The sequence below is a fragment of the Balearica regulorum genome, chromosome 3, assembly GCF_011004875.1.
Source record: "Balearica regulorum gibbericeps isolate bBalReg1 chromosome 3, bBalReg1.pri, whole genome shotgun sequence".
NCBI lineage: Eukaryota > Metazoa > Chordata > Aves > Gruiformes > Gruidae > Balearica > Balearica regulorum.
Genome location: NC_046186.1, coordinates 37747 through 60922, shown reverse-complemented (window position 1 = coordinate 60922; position 23176 = coordinate 37747). Strand labels below are relative to the sequence as shown.

The 23176-nt window shown below is 43.8% G+C and overlaps 1 protein-coding gene across 10 annotated transcripts in view; it reads right to left on the bottom strand.

The window, feature by feature from the left end:
- Positions 1 to 3630: 3630 nt before the first annotated feature.
- ZNF512 (zinc finger protein 512) overlaps positions 3631 to 23176 on the bottom strand; it is a 24407-nt gene continuing 4861 nt past the window's right edge. For 9 of the 10 annotated variants that reach the window (XM_075750117.1, XM_075750108.1, XM_075750115.1 and 6 more), the window contains exons 4-14: positions 21362 to 21454; positions 16535 to 16618; positions 15157 to 15281; positions 14687 to 14773; positions 13350 to 13448; positions 9785 to 9952; positions 8972 to 9166; positions 8176 to 8277; positions 6772 to 6834; positions 6192 to 6290; positions 3631 to 5710 (exon numbers count right to left, since the gene is read on the bottom strand). In XM_075750117.1, the coding sequence (XP_075606232.1) occupies positions 5411 to 5710; positions 6192 to 6290; positions 6772 to 6834; positions 8176 to 8277; positions 8972 to 9166; positions 9785 to 9952; positions 13350 to 13448; positions 14687 to 14773; positions 15157 to 15281; positions 16535 to 16618; positions 21362 to 21454 (1415 nt within the window). In that variant the 3' untranslated portion in view covers positions 3631 to 5410. The remainder of the gene's footprint in view (positions 5711 to 6191; positions 6291 to 6771; positions 6835 to 8175; positions 8278 to 8971; positions 9167 to 9784; positions 9953 to 13349; positions 13449 to 14686; positions 14774 to 15156; positions 15282 to 16534; positions 16619 to 21361; positions 21455 to 23176) is intronic. The other variant, XM_075750112.1, reaches the window with a different exon arrangement.

Genomic DNA, 23176 nt, shown 5'->3' with positions numbered 1-23176 from the left:
TAGCATTAAGAAGCAGGCATTTCCTTTTATTGCAGTGCTGGGTGTCAGGAGGATAGTTCCTCTAATCAGGCACACCTAACGCTGGTTCTCGTCATATTTATACATGAATATTACAAAGATTACAAAGTGGTACACTCCCCGTTACAATAATTGGTTCATATTTCTTGCCTAGTATGCAAACTAGAACACATGCTCAGTTCCCTTCTCCACCTCTATCTTTTGAGTAGGTGGTATAATTTGGATAGGGGGCTTATGGGTCGGTGGTCATGGGGACCCTGGCCCAAGTTACCTTTCCCCTAGTTTCTCAATACTTCAGTGTTGGTAATTGTTCGCTATATGCCTCAGGAAGATAAGGATGCTGCTGGAGGCAATTAGTGTCCTCCCTTTCTGAAAAGTATGTATATAAGGACCTTGAAGTGTCTTGTAGCTCCTCCTTTTTATCATGATGTGTAGCAGGTGCTCATTCTAAGAATCGTTAGCTTTCTACCTAAAGTAACAATGAATAGTTTCTTATATCACATACAATACAAGTAGGCCTTTGTTACAGGCCTATCTTTTCGGCTACAATCATTTAATGCATACACAGACCTGGGAGAATGTACTGAATATTAGAGGCCTCTTTGTTCTACAGAGAGAAGTTACATAAGGTTCAAGAACAAGGAATAAAATCATAAATGTTCTAGTTTGAAATAAGGCTGACTGCTGACTGCTCAGTTCACAGTCTCTTGACAGCATCATGATGGACCCTACTTTGAGGCCTGTTCTGAGGACCATCATTTATTTGTGTGTGACATACATATAGCAAGAGCTGTGAGTGGTTGCTGCAGCCAAGACCCCTCTTAGGTAAGTATCTGTCATTACGTGACCAAGCTAGCCTTGTTAAGCCAGAGGCCTGCTTTTTGGTCAGAGCATTACCTGTGCCAGCAGCAGCAGTGTGTGCTGCCTGAACTGATGTTATACGGAATAGGTCCAGGCTTGCCCTGGAGGAAGGGTCAAGGGGCTGAGGGTGTGGGCATTTGTGTTCTGGTTTGTGAGGAAGGAGTGTCTGCCAGCAACTATGTTTTGGCTGGGGGAAGATCCAGCTTTCCCCGTGGATAACTGCAGGAGAGTGACAAAATAGAGAACGACAAGAGTCAGCACAACCAGGTTACTGCTTGTGTTGTGCCTTAGGTGAGCTCCCTTCTGTCCACCTTTCCCGGCAAGGATGGTGGCTCTCTTTCAACCAGTGCATTGAGAAGCCCCTTTTTTCTATTACTGGCTGCACCATCCCTTCTTCACCAGGGTGATTCAGAGCCCCTTGCCAATCTAATACAGGGAGGAATCTTTTTTCCCACCAGCACAACAGTTTCCCCTTTTTTCTCCCACCTCAGGTCTTTCATGGGGAGAAGAAAGTGGTTTTCATTGGCATCTCCTGTGGTTTATCTGTAAGTGCTTTGGTGATGACTGCAGATTGGCTGGGAGCAAAACAGGTTCACAACACTGATGTGTGAAAGGGCAGCTGGACTCAGGGTGGGGAAGATCGGTGGCCATTAACCATGGTGGAAACTGCAGGTAGCTGTCTTGGATGGGTGCTAACATCTCAGGTACCTGGACTGGGAGTTCACTGCTTCTGCCTGTTACCGAAGGATGGACACTGTGATTCTTTGCCATAGGTTACCAGCTGGTATGACACAGACAGAAATTCCTGCAGATCTTTAAAAGTGTCTTCAGATACTGCTCCCCCAACTTGCCCTCAGCACTCTCTGTTTTATGTTTGTATACAATTTCAATGGAGACAGCATATCCTTCATGCACAAATTTCAGTGTGATTCATATTTTCCCACAAAACTAAACAAAGTTTATAAAAAAATCAAATAAAGGTTTATTTAACCAGTTTTATAATAAAAATTAGCAGTAATTAAGTTTAAGAATAAAACATCAGGTTTGGTCTCTTTTTTAATTTGTTTGATGGATGGACTACTCAATGGATAAGGAATTGGCTGGATGGCCACATCCAAAGAGTTGCAGTCAATGAATGGCTCTATGTCTGAATGGAGATCAGTAACAAAGCCAAGCGCAAGGTCCTGCACATGGGTCAGAGCAATCCCCAATATCAATACAGGCTGGGGGATGAAGGGATTGAGAGCAGCCCTGCAGAGGACTTGAGGATACTGGTGGACAAAAAATTGGACGTGACCCGGCAACGTGCACTTGCAGCCCAGAAAGGCAATTGCATCCTGGGCTGCATCAAAAGAAATGTGGCCAGCAAGTCAAGGGAGGTGATTCTCCCTTTCTACTCTGCTCTCACGGTACCCCACCTGGAGCACAGTGTCCGGCTCTGTGGCTCATGCTCCCAGACAGACATGGACCTGTTAGAGCAGGTGCTGAGGAGGGCCACAAAAATGATCAGAGGGCTGGAACACCTCTCCTATGAGGAAAAGGCTGAGAGCATTGTGGCTGTTCAGCCTGGAGAAGAGGTGGCTTCAGGGAGACCTTATTGTGGCCTTTCAGTATTTGAAGGGGCTTATAAGAAAGATGGAGAGAGACTTTTTGTGAGGGCCTGTAGTGACAGAACAAGGGACAATGGTTTTAAACTGGAAGAGGGTAGATTTAGACTGGACAAAAGGAAGTATTTTTTTACAATGGGGGTGGTGAGACACTGAAGCAGGTTGCCCAGAGTAACTGCAGATGCCCCATCACTGAAGTATTCAAGGTCAAGTCAGACAGGGTTTTGAGCAACCTGATCTAGTGAAAGATGTCCCTGCCTGTGGCAAGAGGGGTGGACTAGATGGTCCTTAAAGGTCCCTTCCAACCCAAACCATTCTATGATTCCATAGGGTAGAATTTTGACCTGGATTTGCAAAATGTTAGGCTAACTGAACTCTTAACAATGGATTGAACAGTGGACTCATGGATGCTTGAACAGTCAATCTTAGCATGGTAGGCTGTAGTACAATTAGCTGGTTTTATGTTATTTATAGCCCTGGATACACATGATGTTGTGAATTCCCCAATTAAAATACCTTCCTTGAGGCTAAATTTTCCTGTGCCCTCATAACAGTAGAGCATGGCTGCAGTCATATTGGGTAGCCTGCCTTAGTCCACCTGCAGCAGGATGCAGGTGCTCCTGAACAGATCACATTCCTCAAAAGCAGTGGACTGTGCTGCTGCAGCAGTGCCACCACCTCTTACCCTCTTGAGCCAATCCAGCAAATGATCTGCTGTAACACTGATGGACCAGGAATAGACTGTTAGATAATGTTTTTTTTTCACAGGCCACATTATGTGGGGGAATATGTTGTTGATGTAATTCTACAAAATCCAGGTGGTCATGAAGTACCCATGTCTAGAAAGCAGGCCTGGTTAGTAACCCATAAGTGACAGTAAAGAGGACTCTAGACTAAAATCCACTAAGAAAAACCTCCTTTAATTCATGGGTTTATCGTGTTGTCCATCTATTGGGCAGAAAGGCAGTAAACATGTGTGGTCAAAGTACAGCTGTGTAGACTGGAGTACTGAGAAGAAATGGTGCAGACAACTGAACAGCACCAAGCACCAGAGCATGCAGGACAACCAAGTGGGCAGGCTGGGGTGTGTTGTGCAACTAGGGATGGTACCAAGAACACTACACCAAACACACAAGAAACCACATTCTCACACTGGTGACATTTTATTTTGTCATCTTCTGATCTTGCCCTTCGTACTGCAAACTTTATGCACCCTACACAGAAGTCCATATATTTATACTTTTAGTGCAGCACTGCAACCACAGTGACAGCTGGTTCCAAAACACAGTGTAACTACTCACTGCATGCTGTCTCACTACCATACAGGTGTTAATCCCCATGAGACACAGACCAGGGGGTCTTTGTGCTTTGCTTATTACACAGCAGTTCTTGAGAACACCCTGGCCATACAGCACTTCCCACTGTCTGGGCCAATGTGATTATTCTGGTAATTACACATATGTGTAAACCTGCCTGTTTACCAGGCACTGCAATGGCTTCCCTGTGAATTTCAGCACCAGCAACTTTGGTAGACATTGACAATTCACGGGGAGGTAACACGGAGCCAGCTGCCTATTTTCTCGCCTGCAAAACTGCAAGGAAAAGGTGAAATTTTGCAACTTCTTGGTACAGTGGGTCTTTGGATAACAGAAATTCTGGAGAACTCATTGTCTGAAAGACAGAGTAGGACTGCCTGTGCTGCTGCTTCCTACTAACTTCTATGACATCTGCTGCATTTATGGAGCACAGGAACATATCCCCTATGATCCAGAGTTCATGGCGACGCTTAAAACAATGAACCCTCTTCTTTTAACCTTTTCCACACAGGAAAGTCACGGCCTCATTCACACAAAGGAAGCAGCATTGAAAATAAACAGGTGATATAAGACAACATAGGTGGCGTCTACAGTGTAGAAAAAAAAGGACACTATGGGAGCATGGGCATGACACAGAACACCACACTGGCAAGGCAGTTCAATGGAACCTGGGTTTCATCATTAGCAAGACTGCTATTGTAGATATACATTGTCTTGCAGTAAGTTTGTTTCCCAGGTGAGTCTGAAACAAGCAGTCTTCAGAGGGTCCACAAAGGCCATCTTATTACATTAGTTATGGGGGAGGTCTCTGAAAGGCCAGTGAATCTCCAAAATGCTGGAGAGTGTTTATTCCTCGCTGGACTGGAAGACCCTCTACATACATTCAACACCCAGTGCTACAGAAGATGCATGCTGGGGGAATATCGGGTTCCCGATGAGGGTAACAGTGATGTCTCATCACTTCCAAGCAGACCAGAGCTCATGTGCTACTGTCTGGTGCTGAGCCTAAACATCAGTGTATGAAGTAGACACCTTGTAGACAGCCTTGTGCAACAGACTGGAGCACACGCTAGGAAGGTATTTGCTCTGCTGACAACAGTTACAGGGCAAGCTAAAGCCTTTGTATTCTGCACAGCACTGCTTAGTTTGTGTGCATACTGTGCAAGAAAGGATTCCCCCCTTAAAGAGACCTAAACACTGTGCTAGTCAGTCCTTATAGGCAGAACTGCTAAAAAAAGAACCCTGATCTCACCCATCAGAGGAAGATGACAAAACAGACAGCTGCTATACTGGAAACCACTAAAGAAGCAACTAATGTGACCCAAACTGAGACTGTAACCAGAGCAGGAACTACACTGAGTACACTGCTAGTGCCACTGTCCAAAGGAACTACACTAGGAGAGGCAGCCTCTGTACCACAGCTTTGGTTTGAAGTCTCTCACAACTGACCAGAGGCAACAGCTTCAAAATCAAGGTCTCTGAGTAGAATGGAGTCACAGTCCCAAAGACATTCAGTTGCTTATATTGGTGCTGTGGGTTATGAGCCTGACAGAAGTGGGGCTTGTAACTGAAAAGCTTTAGGATTACTCCTTCTCTTCTTCTAGGGGTTTACTTCCGGCCTCGCTTGCGGCTGGTTTTTGGAAATTCATCTCTCTGTGCAACTTGGGGCTCCCCCTCCTCACTACTCATGCTCTCATTGTCCACCCGCTGTGGACGACCTCTCTTACTTCTCCTCATTTTTTCAACTCCAGCAATGGGGAGCTTCTTGGAAGTCAGGGTCCCAGTTCTCTTCTTTTTGCCTCGGGCCAAAGGACGTTTCTTCCGTTGCTTCCTCTGCTCTTCTCTTTGGCGGAGTTTCATTAGCTTCTCAAAGCTTTTGGTGGTAGTTGTGTTCACATCAAACCAGTCCTGGAGGGTTTAGAAGGCAACAGGTTGGTACTTATGGTGGAAATACCATATAAAGCCTATCAGAACTTATAATAAAGCTGCCTTGTGGGACAAGGGTTTCCTGAGATGTGAAATCTGGAAAGGCAGCTGCCTAACAAAGCTCTGTTCTTTGATGTCCCTCCTCAGGTGTCATTCTGTCTCAGAGGATTCAGATTTGATTTGGCAATTGCCTGGCTAAAGGCATGGGAAATGCTGAAGAGCTGAACTGAGCAGCAGCAGCTTGGGACCAGACATGTGACACGACACATCACCTGCTCCCCAGACCAATGCATAAGACCAGCTATGTTTAAGCAAATCAAAGGCCACTTGAGTCTAAGATCCTGTTCCCAACAGTGAGCAAGGAAAAAATAAAACAGGGCAAGCATACAGCACTTCCTTCCCAAGACACCCTCCCCACCTCCAGCAACCTGGGGTTTGAGGACTTCCATTCTGCCTGCCTTACCTCAGCATGCACAGACTTGATGTGATACTTGACCCCACTCTCTGAAATGAACTCCTTCTCACACAGGAGACACTTGTATTTACCAGCCACAAAGTCTCCCTGGCACCAAAACAAAAAAATCCATCACCAATTGCTGCCTAGAAGGCTGATACACCTATATATTGTATTTGAATCTTGCTAAGATATAATCCAGCAGTAAGAAGTAGAAACTCTTATTCATACCAGACAATGTTTTAGCTACAGGAGCACTGACAGTATCGACCAGCTATGCCCACAACGCATAGGATTGCTCTCTAGATGTTGCAAAGTCTCCAGCACTGTAGCTGGAAAAAATGCTCTTGTAGCTGTGAATCTGCAGGTAGGACTGCAGTTTCACTAAAATGCATGCCATTAAGATGCTTCCTCCTTGCCTCAAGCAATGTTTGCAATGACAACCCCATTAGCTCAGAAGAAACACGCAAATTGTGAGGAACTCAGATTAGCAGATGGTATAACAACAGCTTGAACAAGGAATTATCTGAGGGACAGGGACAGCCAGGCTATTGGTATAAAAGATAGTGAGTACAGGAAGGCTACTAACCAAGGTGCACGTGCCGAGGTGAGATTTGAGTCCTGAGACACTGCCATATACAGATTCACAACCCTGAAACAGTAAAAAAAGTGTGTGTCAGCAAAACTCTAGTAAGAAATCACTTCTTCCTGCACAAGAAAGTCTTACTCTCTGGGAGACAATTCCAAAAGAGATAAGAGAAGCAGAGGGAGGGAGATACCGAGTCCTACAAAGTCAGAAAGCTTCTGGTAAAAAGACCATTAAAAGAGACTTAAGCTTTCAGTAAGTTGAATATTTCCAGTTTCTGAGCACATTTAGACATAATAACGAGGTTCCTGTCACAGTTACATTCACCCTCTATCAAAGGCCTGAGTAAAATGATAGAGTTTGCATTTTGCCTAAAGTGCAGTGGAGATTAATTTCAAACAAAGCACAGGGGCAAGCAAAAGACACTTCAATCTCTCCTGACCTGCTTGTGCGTCTAGTGGCACAGAGCAGAAGTACTGTATCTGACACCAATGGTCTCAGTTAGAGGATAGCTTTACAGGCCTATCCCATGTGGAGCTTTAGGCATCAGTCTCGGGATGCTAGATCATGCTTAGCCAACAGCCCAGACCCTGAAATGGGAGGTAGGTGCAAGACATGCTTCTGGGTTACTGGTTGATGAAATAGGACAGCTGCTTTCTGAGGACAGCTCCATATACAACATTATGTTGCAATTCTTATACTTGGAAATGATGCAAGCCTAAAAATTGGGGAGAGAGTGCCGGGGATGGGGTAGGGCAGGGAGAAGGCATTGTCTCTACACCAAACCCAAACAGAAGCCACCAGTGACCCTTGGCTATCTGGCAGTGTGTGTAATGTGCTTCACATCTACCACAGTTTCTACCAGTGGGGCCATTTCTTCTCACTGGATCTGACTGGTGACTGCTGCATGGGATTGTAAGAAATCAAACGCACAAGCATAAGCATCCCCAGACCAGGATGACAGTACCACGCATGTGTCTTCTGTAGCCCATTTCCAGCTTTCAAAAGAAAACTGAAGTGCTGTGCTGGACAAAGTCCCTCTACTCTTACATCTCCATCTCTACTCCTCCCTTCTTCTATAATTAGATTTAGTAGACCTGCTAGACAGACAGGGGCCTGTCATTTTTCCACTGCTCAAACCTCCAAACGGACCAGCTCCCAGCTGGACGTGAAAGCTGTATCAGTCTGACATGAAGTTACTGGCTCTGAAGTGGACAAACACATCCCCAGAAGGATCATCCCTAGGGCAGCAGTCCAAACAGGGTCTTGGTCACACTAACCAACCATACCGAGATGGAGCAGAATTTGTCTTCCACAGCGAGACAAACTGACATTTCAAGGTTGTGGAAAGCTGTTGGCTCATACAGACCTGAAATCTGTCCCCTTTGATGCTTCAGAAACACTTACCTGATTTGGGCAGTGGACTCTTCGGTACATCTTTATCTCCGTTTTCCATTTGCATAGCACATCTTGACTAAATGTTGGCAGTCCAGGACGAGTATATTTCAGCTGAGATAAAGAGATGGAATTGAAAGCTGGAAGTAATGTTGGCTACACATAGTGTCAAGTATGTCCCTTTCTCTCCCAGGTTGTGAGACAAGTGCTATTTCTTCTTCTACTCTAACAGCCAAACTCTCAATAACCAATCTTTTGCCATCTCACCGACTCTACAAACATAACCGAATCTGGAAAATCCCCACAATACCAGAATCCAAACCTTCCCATAACTTTGGCTACACTACAATTATTCCTCTAAATGTACTTACCCCAATAAAATCATAAATCATCCTTTTCCCTTGGATTTCCATTATAGCCTAGAAGATGCTCCTGGAAAGTCTGAAGCCTGAAAAACTATGAAATATCACTGCATGGCAGCAGTGATCTGCACCCTTTGACTTGTGAGCAGCATACTGCCTATAACTGCCTTCGTTACTTGTGCTCAGTGAAAATTACAGCAATAGGACTTGAAAGTCATTATAGCCTGCCTGGATAAAATACTAATACCACAGCAATTCCTTCTGTAGTAATACCGCAATCTAAGACCAGAGAGCGCAAAACCTGATCCCTCCCACAAGATATTACTTCTTCAATATTGCTTTCCATGGGCCACTAAACACTGGCAAGACTGTTTAGATGCCAGTGCAAGACTCATCTGATGTGAAGAAAGACTCAAACTCTATATAGCATCTTTAAGGCCTTGTACCTTCCGGTCATCTGGAATCAAGTCCTGCAGAACTTTTCTCTTGGGCCACTCTTTGGCCAGCTCTTCTCCAGCTAGCTCATGGAGATAATAGATCGCCACCTTTGCAGATCTCCTCTGAACTCTGCCTGTGTTGCTTGTATCCCGTTTTATCTCCTTCAGGCTCTCTGTTCTTCTCTCCTCATGGAGGAAAGTGACCTGCAATGAAGGCCAAAAAAAGGTGAGCCTCCTTCACTAGCTCCTCTTTCACTTACACTAAATACTGTCAAATCCTTCACAAAAATGCTGCTGCAGCTGTAGTTCATGGTCACAGACATAGGACAGAAGTGCATCCCACCAGCGAGACAGACCTCCAAATCTACTTGTGCGGTCACAGCAGTAAGGCTCAAGCAGAGAGGTTCCTGTAGCCACTGCTCTGGAAAAGATATCACATCATTCACTGTAAAACCCTCATGGACGACAAACATAGTACTGCCTGTTCTGCTGCAATGTTGGGTCTTTTAAGAGCAAAGAAAAGCATCTCACAAGTTATACATGTTAGCACCATTCTTCCATGGAGCAAAAGTCAGGCTGCGGAAAGCTTACTGCTGCCATGGTGATTTACTATTAAAAACTTCACCCTAGTCACAGAACAGCAACAGCTGCTGCTAGAAGGAAAGTATCAAGGACAGAACACTCCATAGAGAAAGAAAAATGCAAATATTTGCTATCCCTAATTACCCACCCAAATAGCAGACAAAAGCCTACACGTGTCTCAAGTCTGAATGGGTGAAGTACCACCACACTATCCTGATAACGATAGCAACTTGCACTTACCGGCCCATGCTTAGATCGGAGATGGTAGACAAGTCCTGCCTTTGATTTGTATGCTTTTCCACAGTGATGGCACTTCATAGCCATTTTCTCCAGCTCAGAAGCAGCCTTTCCACATTTTTTAACATGATATAGGTATCCCATTATGCTAGTGAAGCTGCCTGTGCAGCCCTGTCAATGCAGAAGAAAAATGCGTGGAAGAAAAACACTCTCCAAGTGATCACAAGACCACTGTGTATAGAATCCACAGTTTGCTGACCAAAGTACTATCACTTTTCCTGCTAGATCAGAGACAATCAGGTAGTAAACTTTAATGTTAGTCTATTCAGATAGACAAAGAATTGGTTGCAACTGGGAGAAACTTTCTTAGAACTTCTTTGTAGGCAGTGGGCAACAGAAAATTTCAATATATGTAATGAAGAAGCAAGATGTTAAATGAGGATGCACAAACCAGAAAGATTTTCAGATACAAATGGGGGAGTTGGGCAGAAAAACAGGAAGGTTTTATACTTGGTTCGCTGGTCAAACTGTCTAGAATGCAGCAATATTAGGGTGACAGTAAATAAAACTTTCAGCTATTCCTAGTATCATGATTTAACCCCAGCCGGCAATTAAGCACCACATAGCTGCTCACTCACTCTCTCCCTGGCCCCACAGTAAGATGGGGGAGAGAATCAGAAAGGCAGAAGTGAGAAAACTCATGGATTGAGATAAGAACAGTTTAATAATTGAAATAAGATAATAATACAAAATTAATAACAATAAATTGTAATGAAAGGAGAATAAAAACCCAAAACCAAGAAAAACTAATGATGTAAATAAAAAACAATTGCTCACCACCAATCGACCAATGCCCAGACTGTTTCCGAGCAGCGGTAGCCCCCCTGGCCAGCTTCCCCCAAGTTTATATACTGAGCATGACATCATATGGTATGGCATATCCCTTTGTCCAGTTTGGGTCAGCTGTCCTAGCTGTGTCCCCTCCCAGCTTCTTGTGCACTCCCCATCTTCTTGATGGCAGGACAGTATGAGAAGCTGAAAAGTCCTTGACTGCTTAGCAACAACTAAAACATCAGTGTCTTACCAACATTATTTTCATACTAAACCCAAAACACAGCACTAAATCCAAAAACAGCTACTAGAGAGAAAATTAACTCTATCCCAGCCAAAACCAGGACACCTAGGATACAGCTATTGTCTCATACTGCAGCGGAGGACAATAAAAATTCCAATTGTTCTCGCAGATGTCACTTACTAGAGTATCTCCTAACCCTGAATCCAGTGATTAACTTGACACTGTTGGAAACAGGACAAATCAAACATGCATCAGCAAGTTTTTAATGTTCTTAGAATTACCCATCTGCCCTCCATCCCCTTCTCTAGCTGTGGCCAATCTCAATATTTTCAAAAAACACAAACTCACACAGTTAATTATGCATAAAAACATCTTCCCAGCTATGGGGAACAACTAAGGAAAGAGCAGAAGTACACATTAATAAAATACTTTTTGTATCCAGTGTCCTCTCAATCCCCCTTGAAGACACCAACACATCAATTACTCGAAGAGCTAGCTGACCCTGCTCGAGCACAAGGATTGAACTAGATGACCTCAGAAGTTTCCTCCCAGCCTTAACAATTGTGTAATTCTGAAAAGTTTATAATACTGTTGCGAGGTAAAATGGTTATCCTTTAACCGCTTCCTCCCTGACATCTTCCACTGAATGCATTTATAAAGTCATACCTTTGCTGAATATACATTTACACATCTAGTTTAAAGAAGCCATTTAAAAAAACACCCCTGTAATCAAAAATAAAACTCCATTTTAATCACCTAGTTATACTTTCTAAAAGAGTTCAAATGGTTATCAGACAGTAACCAAAGGTAAACTCTTTTCTCGTGTAAGGAAGAGAGTCACCTAACAAGTCATGTGTGAAGCCCTAAGACTTCTAGTTGAGCTAGTTAGTGTTCACCAGACTCCTACTTTGATTAATCATGAGGTTCTAACCAAGTATCAGTCATCCCAAAATTCATTCTCTATGCTCAGTGCTTCACAAGTGTTCAGAGGTAATTCTCCAGGGAAATTCTCCCCAGAGAAATTGGCTGGATAGTTGAAAGCTGGAGGATGGTTAACAAGGGCATGTAGTGATAAGTCAAGGGGTAACAGCATTAAACTAAAAGAGGGTAGATTTAGATTAGATATAAGGAAGAAATTTTCTACGATGAGGGTGGTGAGGCACTCGAACAGGTTGCCCAGAGAAGTTGTGGATGCCTCATCCCTGGAAGTGTTCAGGGCCAGGTTGGATGGGGCTTTGAGAAATCTAGTCTAGTGGAAGGTGCCCCTGCCCATGGCAGAGGGTTGGAACTAGATGGTCCCTTCCAACCGAAATCATTCTATGATTCTGTGATTCAGAAAGATTAGTGATGAGTGGTGTCCCTCAGGGACACCCTCAGTATTCTATGATACTCTGTATTGGGACCTGTACTGTTTGACATCATCAACAACATAGTCAACGGGATTGAGTGCACCCTCAGCAAATTAGCAGATGACACCATCTTGAGTGGTGCGGGTGACATGCCCGAGGGATGGGATGCCATTCAGAAGGACCTGGACAAGCTTCAGAAGTGGGCCAGTGTGACCTTCAGGAGGTTCAACAAGGCCAAGTGCAAGGTCCTGCACACGGGTTGGGGCAACCTCTGGTATCAATACAGGCTGAGGGATGAAGGGATTCAGAGCAACTCTGTGGAGGACGACTTGGGGGTACTGGTGGATGAAAAACTGGACATTAGCTGGCAACGTGTACTTGCAGCCCAGAAAGCCAACCATATCCTGGGCTGCATCAAAACAAGCATGACCAGCAGGTCGAGGGAGGGGATTCTCCCTCTCTACTCCACTCTTGTGAGACCCTCACCTGGAGTACTGTGTCCAGCTCTGGGGTCCTCAGTAAAGGAAAGACAAGGACCTGTTGGATCAGGTCCAGAGGAGGGCCACAAAAATGATCAGAGGGCTGGAACACTTCCGTGAGGAAAGGCTGAGAGAGTTGGGGTTGTTTAGCGTGGAGAAGAGAAAGCTCTGGGGAGACTTTATTGCGGCCTTTCAATACTTAAAGGAGGCTTACAAGAAAGATAGGGACAGACTTTTTAATAGGGCCTGTAGCGACAGGACAAAAGGTAATGGTTTTAAACTAAAAGAGGGTAAATTCAGAATAGATGTAAGTATGAAATTTTTTACAATGAGGGTGGTGAAACACTGGAACAGAATTCCCAGAGAGGTTGTAGACACCCCATCCCTGGAAACATTCAAGGTCAGGCTGGATGGGGCTCTGAGCAACCTGATCTAGTTGAAGATGTTCCTGCTCATTGCAGGGGGGGTGGATCTAGATGAGCTTTAAAAGTCCCTTCCAATCCAAACCATTCTATGATTCTATGATACTCTGTCTTAAAAGCATAGCGAGGATCTTGAAACAAATCCAGCTTTGGCCAGCACCAAAGCACACCCAGCAGAACTCTCATAATATTTTGTATTCATGCTGCTGTTTAATTCAGGATACTTAGTACAATGCAGCTTACCTCCCTTGTACACTTTAATTTTCCCATACACTTCAAAACCTTCCGAAGGCGATCTCGCTCAAGCTGCTCATCCAATTCTCCTCCCTCCTTCACAACTGGCTAAAGCACAGCAGAAAGATGAAAGAAAAACACAGGATGCTCAGCATTTACAGTTTTTCTCATAGGGAATTCACTACTCAACACACTATTGAAGGAAGGCTTCTAAAATAATTAAATCTCTGCAACTTATGATTTTACAGAAGTGTATCTAATACAATGATCACTGTCTATATCCCAGAACAACTGAATTACCTTTAAAAGGAGTAAACTGCCTGAAAACCACTTTGCAGATAAGAGTTTTAACATTTAGAGAGCTATCTATGACAAAACCTTGATAAAAAATAGTCCCGAACTACAGCTGCTGGGAAGGACAAGGGTATGTATTTCCATAATTACTTTTCTCCCCTTCTGCCTGTGAAAGTACTGACTCATCTTTAACATTTACCGGTCCTACCATTTCCACTTAGCCTAATGAAAGCTAAGCAGACTAACTGCCTGTAACAATGATTCATCTATGCTAAACTACAGCTCAAGTTCTCCTCTATTCTTTCTCTGATGGTTACTGTATCTTATTTCCTACACTACCTTGCAATAATATTACACCTAGATTGAATAAAAAGTTAGAACTGAGTGACAGACCTATTCCTCAGGGCCAGATGATCCCTGGGCTATTTCATTTATTAGTACAGCTGTAGGTTCAGAAACCACAGTACTGGTAACTATGTAAAAAATAACAGTAATGAATTATCTAAACCTGACCCAAACTTCCGAATGACCTTTTCAAAAGTTCTAATTCTTCACAACTACAACAGGATACATTGCCTTCTTTAAATAGCAAAGAGGAAAAGCAGATTGTAGCATTAGTATCTTTTCAGTAAATAGAGACAAGAACTAAACTGCTGCTTCTGCTTTTTTACCTTTGAATTTGCAAAGAACTGAAATCTAGTCTGCTCTGGATGTAGAAAAACTCCTACATTCTAGCAAAGGACTGGAAATTGCTGCCTAATAAGCAATAATTTTTTTTTTTTCTGATTGAGAATGCCTTTTATGTGTAGCATAAAACCAGCCTAGACAGAAATTAATCCCCTCTTTCTAAGATGTAGCATGCCTACCATCTCTGGTAACATTCTATTGTTTTTTTGCGATGTCAAATCTCACAGGAAAAATAACAAGTAGACAAGACTTGAATAGCTACAACATTTGAAAAAACACACCACGTTTTGTGTCTGTGTGCACCAGGGAAGGAACAAAAGACTGTCTTGCCTGTAGGATTTTTAGATGCACAGCAGTTGTCTTACCTGATTGTTATGGTCTGCCATGACATGGTATTTCATTCCTCCTAAAGACTTCAGTTGCTTCCCACAGTGATGACATGTGAACATTTCCTAGAAATAAACAAGGACACGGTGTGTGTAACTGTAAGTTAACCAAAGCAGTGGGAAACTCTTTGGGGGAAAGGAGCAGGAGAGCAGAACATTTTATTTGGGCCTAGTAACTGCTGATAAAGAACAGAAGAGATTTTATGAAGCCTAAAATTTAGGGGCACAATGAAATAGCTACACCTTTGTTCACTACCCCAAAACTCCAGCAAAAGGCTAAGCAAGAAGCACCAAGTGCAGCCTCTTACAGATGTATAACGGACTCTCACTTAGAGACATGATGATGAGATGAAACTAGTTTTAAATGCAACACAAAACAGTGCACAGGCATTTCTATCAGTAAGCTGAAGGGGAGTAAAGAACACGTTGCTCACCTCTTGTGTTCTTACCTGCCTGCAATTTACCATATGTTTCTTCAGCCCTTCTACAGTCTTTCTCACCACAGCCCGGCATGTTGGACAGGTAACTCGGCCTTTGTCCTGAATTTCCAAAGACCATCGCTCTTCCATGCTACCTGTCAAAACAAAAGGTTTGGAATAGAACTGCAAACACAGTATCTTTCCCTTTCTTTTGACGTGCACAACGAATCATAGAAGGAAGCAGGTCACATGCTACCAAACCTGTGTCCAGCTACATTTCAGTAGGTTTAGCCCATCTGCAGCTTTAAGTGTGTCATGTGATGAGGCACAGATCACTCCTTTTGGGAGACCATTTTATAAAAACTCTTTAATCCAACCATCCCCTTGCAAGGAGTGTTCTTCCACTTATTCAGTGGATATCTTTTCCTTCATTCATTTTTATTACACAATTACTTTAGCATGCAGAGTAACCTCTTCTTTTGGCAACAGTAAAAGTAGTCACAGATGTGACTGAACAGTTTCAGACAAAGTCCATGGTTCAGTTCTACTAACCAAATCTTTGTAACTACACTTATGTTAGTGTAGTTTTGGGACTGAAAGTGAACAGAGCTGCACCACCAGGGCAAGTTACTCAACAGCCAAGGAAAAGTACCGTGTGTGGCATGGTTTCCAGTTCCTGACCTCTTTTTGAAACGTCAAGCAAAAGCTTGGCATAATCCCCAAAGATTATAAATTACTGAAATGGGTTCTGGGAAGAAAGAAAGTGGCTTAGCAGCCATGTGCTTGAATTCTTATCATAAAAAGTTCTAAAGGCTTTCCTCTTTCCCCAGTAATAACTGGCAGGGGTTGTCCTTCGCCCAGTGGCTAGGGGAAAAGTCTGTGAATCAAACAACACTTGGTGGAAAAGTGGGGTATTTAATGAGTGCTGTGAGCTACAAATACCAAGTCATTTCACTTGCTGAGTCAAGGCTAGTGTTATTTTTCTGGGACGGACTACTTGAGTCTCTGGCTACTAGGTTACTAGAAGAGGTGATCTGGCAGCAACAGCTACAGAGTTTTTCCTGCAAACATATTCTGCTAAAAAGTACAAATATTTTTGAGTTTTACAGTGAAACTATTTTAACATGCTTTTGCTCAGTTCAAAAAGTGATTCCCCCTTCACTGTTCCATTATGCAGTGGTAAAACCACATGGAACTACACTATTAGGCAGAATGCAGTCCCTCCAATGTTGCTCTGCAGTACTGACAAAGTGCCAAAAGGACAGCAGCCAGTTCTTCCTTGTCAACAGGAAAGTGAACAAAATGGAAATACCAGAAACAGGGCTGATCCTCAGATTCAAATACTAGAATCATATTTATCTTTTAGCTGCTTTATAAACAGTTCTGAGCAAGTGCTGCTTCTTCTTACCTGTGCCATAGGTTTCTGGTTCTTTCTGAACACAGTGGCCTTTTGTTTTGGAGTTTTGTTGTGTTCCAGCTTGCTGTTTTCTTCCTATTACAACACAAACAGGAAAGACCAGAAGACTTAATTCTGCAAGCTTTATTACAAAAAAGCAGAGATTTTTTTGCTAGGAGCCTGCTACTTAGTCTGCTGTCTCAAAGCTACTCATTCAGAAATGTTCCTTGCTTTTTTTTTTTTTTTAAGAGGAATTTCAAGATTATGTTCCCTACTCCTTTTCAAAATCTATAGCTATTTACAGCTGCAGGCATTAGTCACATCCAGGTATTTGTAATCTGTCTGGCTGTTCATACACAAAGCTCAGGGAATGGCAACACGGGAACTCTTCAGATTGAAACATCCTCTGTTCACAGTATCGCTGAGCCAATCTAATGACTTGCTGACAATCAAATGGACAGACCCATTCCTCTACTCATTCCTGTTTTCTTTAGACTAAACAGCTCTTATTGTTTCAGTATTTTCTCATAGGTTATGACTTTTGCTCTCTTCAACCTGTTCTCTTCAGGTGGTCCACACATTTCCTGAACTGCAGTGCCCACTGCTGGAAACAGCACTCCAAGTGTGATCCTGAATTAGAGCAAAAGAATTACTTCACATATCTGAAAGTCTACATTCCTGCTCAAAGACCTCAGTATAACATATGCCTTTTTAAAAACAAGTATGACACTGTTGGTCCCTATTTGGCTTTTAATCTGTTATAAATCTCAAATCCTCTTCTGAGGAAGTGACACCTAGGAGAGGTTGTTCTTTCTCTTTCAGCTGTGCTAATATTTCTTCCTACCTGCAGTATCTTTAATTTTACACACTGCATTCCATTCTATTTTTAAACTGTTCCTCTAATGTCAAGACCACTTTCAATTTAAGTCTTTTCTCCAACACACTTGCCATCTCTTTCAGCTTTGTGCTGTCTACATACTTCCAAGTCCTTGGTGATAACAGTTAGAATTGAACTTAAGTCAGATTGTGAACCATCATTCTATATTTTTTCTGTTTCACGGAAATCACAAAAACATTAAGGTTGGAAGGGACCTCCTGAGATCACCTCGTCCAGTCCCTGTGTTCAAGCAGGGTCAGCTAGAGTAGGTTGCCGAAGAACGTGTCCAGCCAAGTTTTGAGTATCTCCACTGATGGAGACTCCACAACCTCTTTGGGCAACCTGTGCCAAGCATTGACCACCTTGACAGTAAAAAAAAGTGTATTCTTTAGAATATTTTGTGTGTTTCAATTTGTGCCCATTGTCTCTTGTCCTGTCACTGAGCACTATAGAGAAGAGTCTGGCTCCCTTTTCTTCATTCTCTCGCATCAATTATCTATACACAAAGATAAGATTCCCCCTGAGCCTTCTCTTCTCCAGACTGAAGAGTCGCAGCTCTCTCAGCCTGTCCTCAGAAAAAATATCTCAGTGCCTCAATCATCTTTGCAGCCCTGCACAAGACTCTCTCCAGTATGTCCACGCCTCTTTTGTATTGGGGAACGTGAATTGGACACAGTACTCCAGGTGTGGCCTCACCAGTGCTGAGCAGAAAGGAAGGATCACCTCCCTCAACCTGCTGGCAATGCTCTTAAAGTAGCTCAGAATGCTGTTGGCTGCGTTTGCCACAAGAATGTGTTGCTGGATCATGGTCAGCTTGCTGTCCTCCAGGACCCCAAGGTCCCTGTCTGCAGAGTTGGTTTCCAGAAAGTTAGCCCCCAGCATATGCTGGTACATAGGGTTATTCCCGCCCAGCTGCAGGACTTCACGTTTCTCCTTGATGAGCCTCAAGACATTCCCCTCTGCTTAATTCTCCAGCCTGTCCGGGTCCCTGTGAATGGCAGCACGCCCATCTGGTGTACCACTACTCCTCACAGTTTTGTATCATCTGTGTACTTGCTGAGGGTGCACACTGTCCCATTGTCTAGGTCATGAATGAAAATGTTAAAACAGTACTGGCCTCAGTAATTATCCCTGTGGTACACCACTTGTGATGTGCCTCCAACTAGACTTTGTGCTGCTGATCACAACTCTCTGGGCCTGAATGTTCAGTTGGTTTTCAATCTACCTCACCGTTCATTTATCTAATCTGCACTTTGTTAGCTCATCTATGAGGATGTTGCGGGAAACAGCACCAAAAGCCTTACTAAAGTTGAGGTGAACAACATCCACTGCTCTCTCCTCATCCACCAAGCTAGTGACCTCATTGCAGAAGGCTATTAGGTTGATTAAGCATGATTTGCCCTTCATGAATCCATGCTCCTAATCACCATCTTGTCCTTCATATGTTTGAAAATGCTTTCCAGGAGGATTCTTGCCATCACCTTCCCAGGGACTGAGGTGAGGCTGACCGGCCTGTAGTTCCCCAGATCTTCCTTCCTTCTGTCCTTGAAGACAGGAGTGACATTTGCTCTCTTCCAGTCTTCAGGAACCTCTCCCAGTCGCCATGACCTTTCAAAGATAAGAGTGGTCTCACAATGACATCAGCCAGCTCTCTCAGCACTCAGTGCAACCCATCAGGCCCCATGGGACTTAGAGTCATAGAATCGTTTAGGTTCTTTAAGATCAGAGTCCAACCCTAGCACTGTCAAGACCACCACTAAACCATGCCCCTAAGTGCCACATCTACATGTCTCTTAGATACCTCCAAGGATGGTGACTCAACCGCTTCCCTGGGCAGCCTGTTCCAATTCTTGACAATGCTTTTGGTGAAGAAATTTTTCCTAATATCCAATCTAAACCTCCCCTGACACAAATTGAGGCTGTTTCCTCTTGCTCTATCACTTGTTATTTGGGAGAAGAGAACAACACGCACCTTGCTACAATCTCCTTTCAGGTAGTTGTAGAGAGCGATAAGGACTTCCCTCAGCCTCCTCTTCTCCAGGCTAAACAACTCCAGTTCCCTCAGCTGCTCCTCACAGGACTTGTGCTCTAGACCCTTCACCAGATTTGTCGCCCTTCCTTGGAAATGCTCCAGCACCTCGATGTCTTTCTTGCAGTGAGAGGCCCAACACTGAACACAGTACTCAAGGTGTGGCCTCACCAGTGCTGAGTACAGGGGGATAATCACTTCCCTGGTCCTGCCAGACACACCATTTCTGATACAAGCCAGGATGATATTTGCCTTCTTGGCCACGTGGGCACACTGCCCGCTCATATTCAGCGGGCTGTTGACTAACACCCCCAGTTCCTTTTCTGCCAGGCAGCTTTCCAGCCACTCTTGCCCAAGGCTGTAGCGCTGCCTGGGGTTGTTGTGACCCAGGTGCAGGACCCGGCACTGAGCCCTGCTGAACCTCATACAACTGGCCTTGGTCTATCGATCCAGCCTGTCCAATCCCTCTGTAGAGCCTTCCTACCTTCAAGCAGATCAACACTCCTGCACAACGTGGTGTTGTCTGCAAACTTACTGTGGGTGCACTCGATCTCCTTGTCCATATAATTGATAAAGATATTAAACAGAACTGGTCCCAATACTGAGCCCTGGGGAACACCACTTGTGACTGGCCACCAACTGGATTTAACTCCATTCACCGCAATTCTTTGCATCCAGCCCATCCAGCCAGTTTTTTACCCAGTGAAGTGTACACTCGTCCAAGCCATGAGCAGCCAGTTTCTCCAGGAGAATGCTGTGGGAAATGGTGTCAAAGACTTTATTAAAGTCCAGATAGACAACATCCACAGCCTTTCCCTCATCCATTAAGCAGGTCACCTTGTCATAGAAGGAGATCAGGTTAGTCAAGCAGGACTTGCCTTTCATAAACCTACGCTGACTGGGCCTGATCACCTAGTTGTCCTGTATGTGCCACATAACGGCACTCAAGATGATATGCTCCATAACCTTCCCTAGCACCAAAGTCAGACTGACAGGCCTGTAGTTCCCCAGATCCTCCTTCCAGCCCTTCTTGTAGATGGGTGTCATATTTGCTAACCTCCAGTCAAATGGGACCTCCTCGGTTAGTCACGACTGCCGATAAATGATTAGGTATATTTGGTTTAAGTGCTCTAAGCTTGTCCTCTTTAACTGAGTGTAAGGCTTCCTTGCTCTAGACTTTCCCTCTGGTCTCAGGTGCCTGGGATTCCTGAAGGACCGAGGCACAGAAAGCACTGAGTACCTCAGTCTTTTCCATGTCATTTGTTCCCAGTTCCCCTGTCCTGTTCAGCAGTGAACTCATGCTTTCCCTAGTCTTCCCTTTGCTGTTCATGTACTTGTAGAACCCCTTCTTGTTGCCTTTCACATCCCTTCCTAGATTCAGCTCCAGGTTGGCCTTGGCTTTCCTAACCTTATCCTTGCAAGACTGGACAGCAAATGTATACTCCTCCTGTGTCACCTGCTCCTACTTTCATCACTTTTGCACCTAACAACTGATTAACAACCCTCTGAAGGCATGAAAGACCTATGATGTCAAGCATTTCCCCCCTCTGTCTCTGTGCTAAAAGAAAATTAAAGTGCTTGGGTTTGATTTCTCTAACAAACCCATACTGCTGTTATCACCTACTAATTAATCTGAGATGTTTACAAGTAATTTGTCTGATTATTTAGTCCAGAATCTTTTGGGAAACTGAAAGAAAGCAGACTAGCCTATACTTCCCCTACTTCCTTTCCTCCCTCCTTTCATGGGACTTTTAAGAGAGACTGAAATTAGAACAATCATCTCCCACTGTAAACCAGAAACTAGTCAACAGTCTCCTATAACAAAATAACCCAGAAACAGAGTTGGAAGACAGCACAGGATAGCGTTTGGGCAGAGAGGAAGTCCAAAGTACCTGGAGGCTTGTAACTAGGAATTACAAGTTATTTGTATTACCCGAAATCTTCTGCTTCTTCTTGGGAGAGTCTTTAAGATCTTCGCCTTCCTCTTGCTCAGATTTCCTCTTGCCTTTCAATAGTACTTCTCCTGCTAATGAGTAAGAACAGAAATGCTTTAGTCTCATTATTAAGTCCGGATAACAGCTTTGAGTCTGCTGCTGCCTCAGCTTATCCTCGTATTCAATACTTTAAAAAAAAAAAGAAGAAAAAAGAAGAAAGTAGTTTTTGTAAGGCACCTGGACACCAGTGAGCTAGACAGAGCCTCTCGACCCAGTTACATTTAGGCACTCCACAGCCTCCAATCCTCCAACAGAGAAGATACGGAAGAAACAGTGCCACAGCATAGTCTGGGAAAATAATACTCCTCAGGAAGAGAGCCAGAATGTACTAGGTTATGTCATAAAAAGCTCATCTGCACACACACAAAAAGGAGCACAGAGAAACAGCAGCAGTTGAGGAAACCCAAATAATATCCTGCTTCCCCTCACTATTTCCAGGCCTATTAAAGGCTTATCTCCATGAACACAGAGAAGTACAGAAGCACAATGGCAGACAGGGAAACACAAATTATGGACTCAAAGAAACACACACCTTCCTCCCAGGTCTGTCCCAGAAGACCCACAAGCATGAGTCTATGGGAGCCGCTCTCTGGAGCGCCCTTTGGAAGGGGGAAGGGAGGAAGTGGTGAGACAGGAGTGTGTGGTGTTAATGCCTAGGGTTATGTGACACGTGGGATAGTGGTGAAGAACAATTCAGGATTACAGAAGCTGAGATGTTTAGGAGTGGTATCAAACAAAGGAAAAGGGAGAGAATTAGCTGACTTGGGGAGGATCAAGTAGGGGAAAATAGAGGTGTAGAGGATAATAGGGGACACTTGCTTGTAAACAGGTGGTTGGTCAGTATACAAGTCTGGTCATGCCTGACACCAAATCAGAGGAACCAGGGGACAGTAGTGTCTGCGAGTGTAAGTCTGTAAGGAGGTCTACACCAGCAACTGGCATGGCGCTGCAGGCCTCAGGGACTAGTACATCCACATACCAGCAACTGAGGAGACTGGGATCCAAAGGCCAGATGCTGAGGAGACTGAGTGTTTAAGTCCAGCTACAGGAGAGATCGACATTGCACATATGTGTGCACATACAAACATACACATACTTCTTTTATATATATATTTTTATATATGCTTCTTTTCTCTCACTAACACATCTTCATCCTGATCAGCCAGAGAGGGAAACAGGATGGAGGCCATTGGTGCTGTTTGCGTGAGTGCTGAGCGCACCTCTTTGTGTTGATCTGTGTGGCTGGCTGTGTGTACATGTTATATATATGTGTTTATACCTACAGGAATACACGCTTAGTCTTGCTACTGGTTGGACCTGGAGTTGTGGAGCTGCAGCAACCTTGCTTCTATCAAAATACCAGATTTGCCTCTCCCCACAATAGGATGGAATACAGATTCTGATTTAGAGATAAGAAGAAAGTGCATTAAAAAGCAGCAAAGTTTTTGCTCTCTGCCACACAAGAAGTTTGGAAAACAGCTCCTAGGCCAGGAAATCTGAATGTTCCTACAACAAAATAAGCCCCAAACCACTCCAAATCAGAAAATCATTAAGTGACAGAAGTGAAAAAATAACAGAAATAAAAACATCCTTAAAAAAAAATAAATCTAACAACCACAAAAGCCATGTCCACTCAAGAATACTGTTGAATGGTCCCCTTTTCTACAACTTTATTGTTGTTTGTTCTATTTTTAAAGCTCTCAAAGGATATTCCTGATATGATTGGCAGAACCCTTATACATATTTCTTCTACA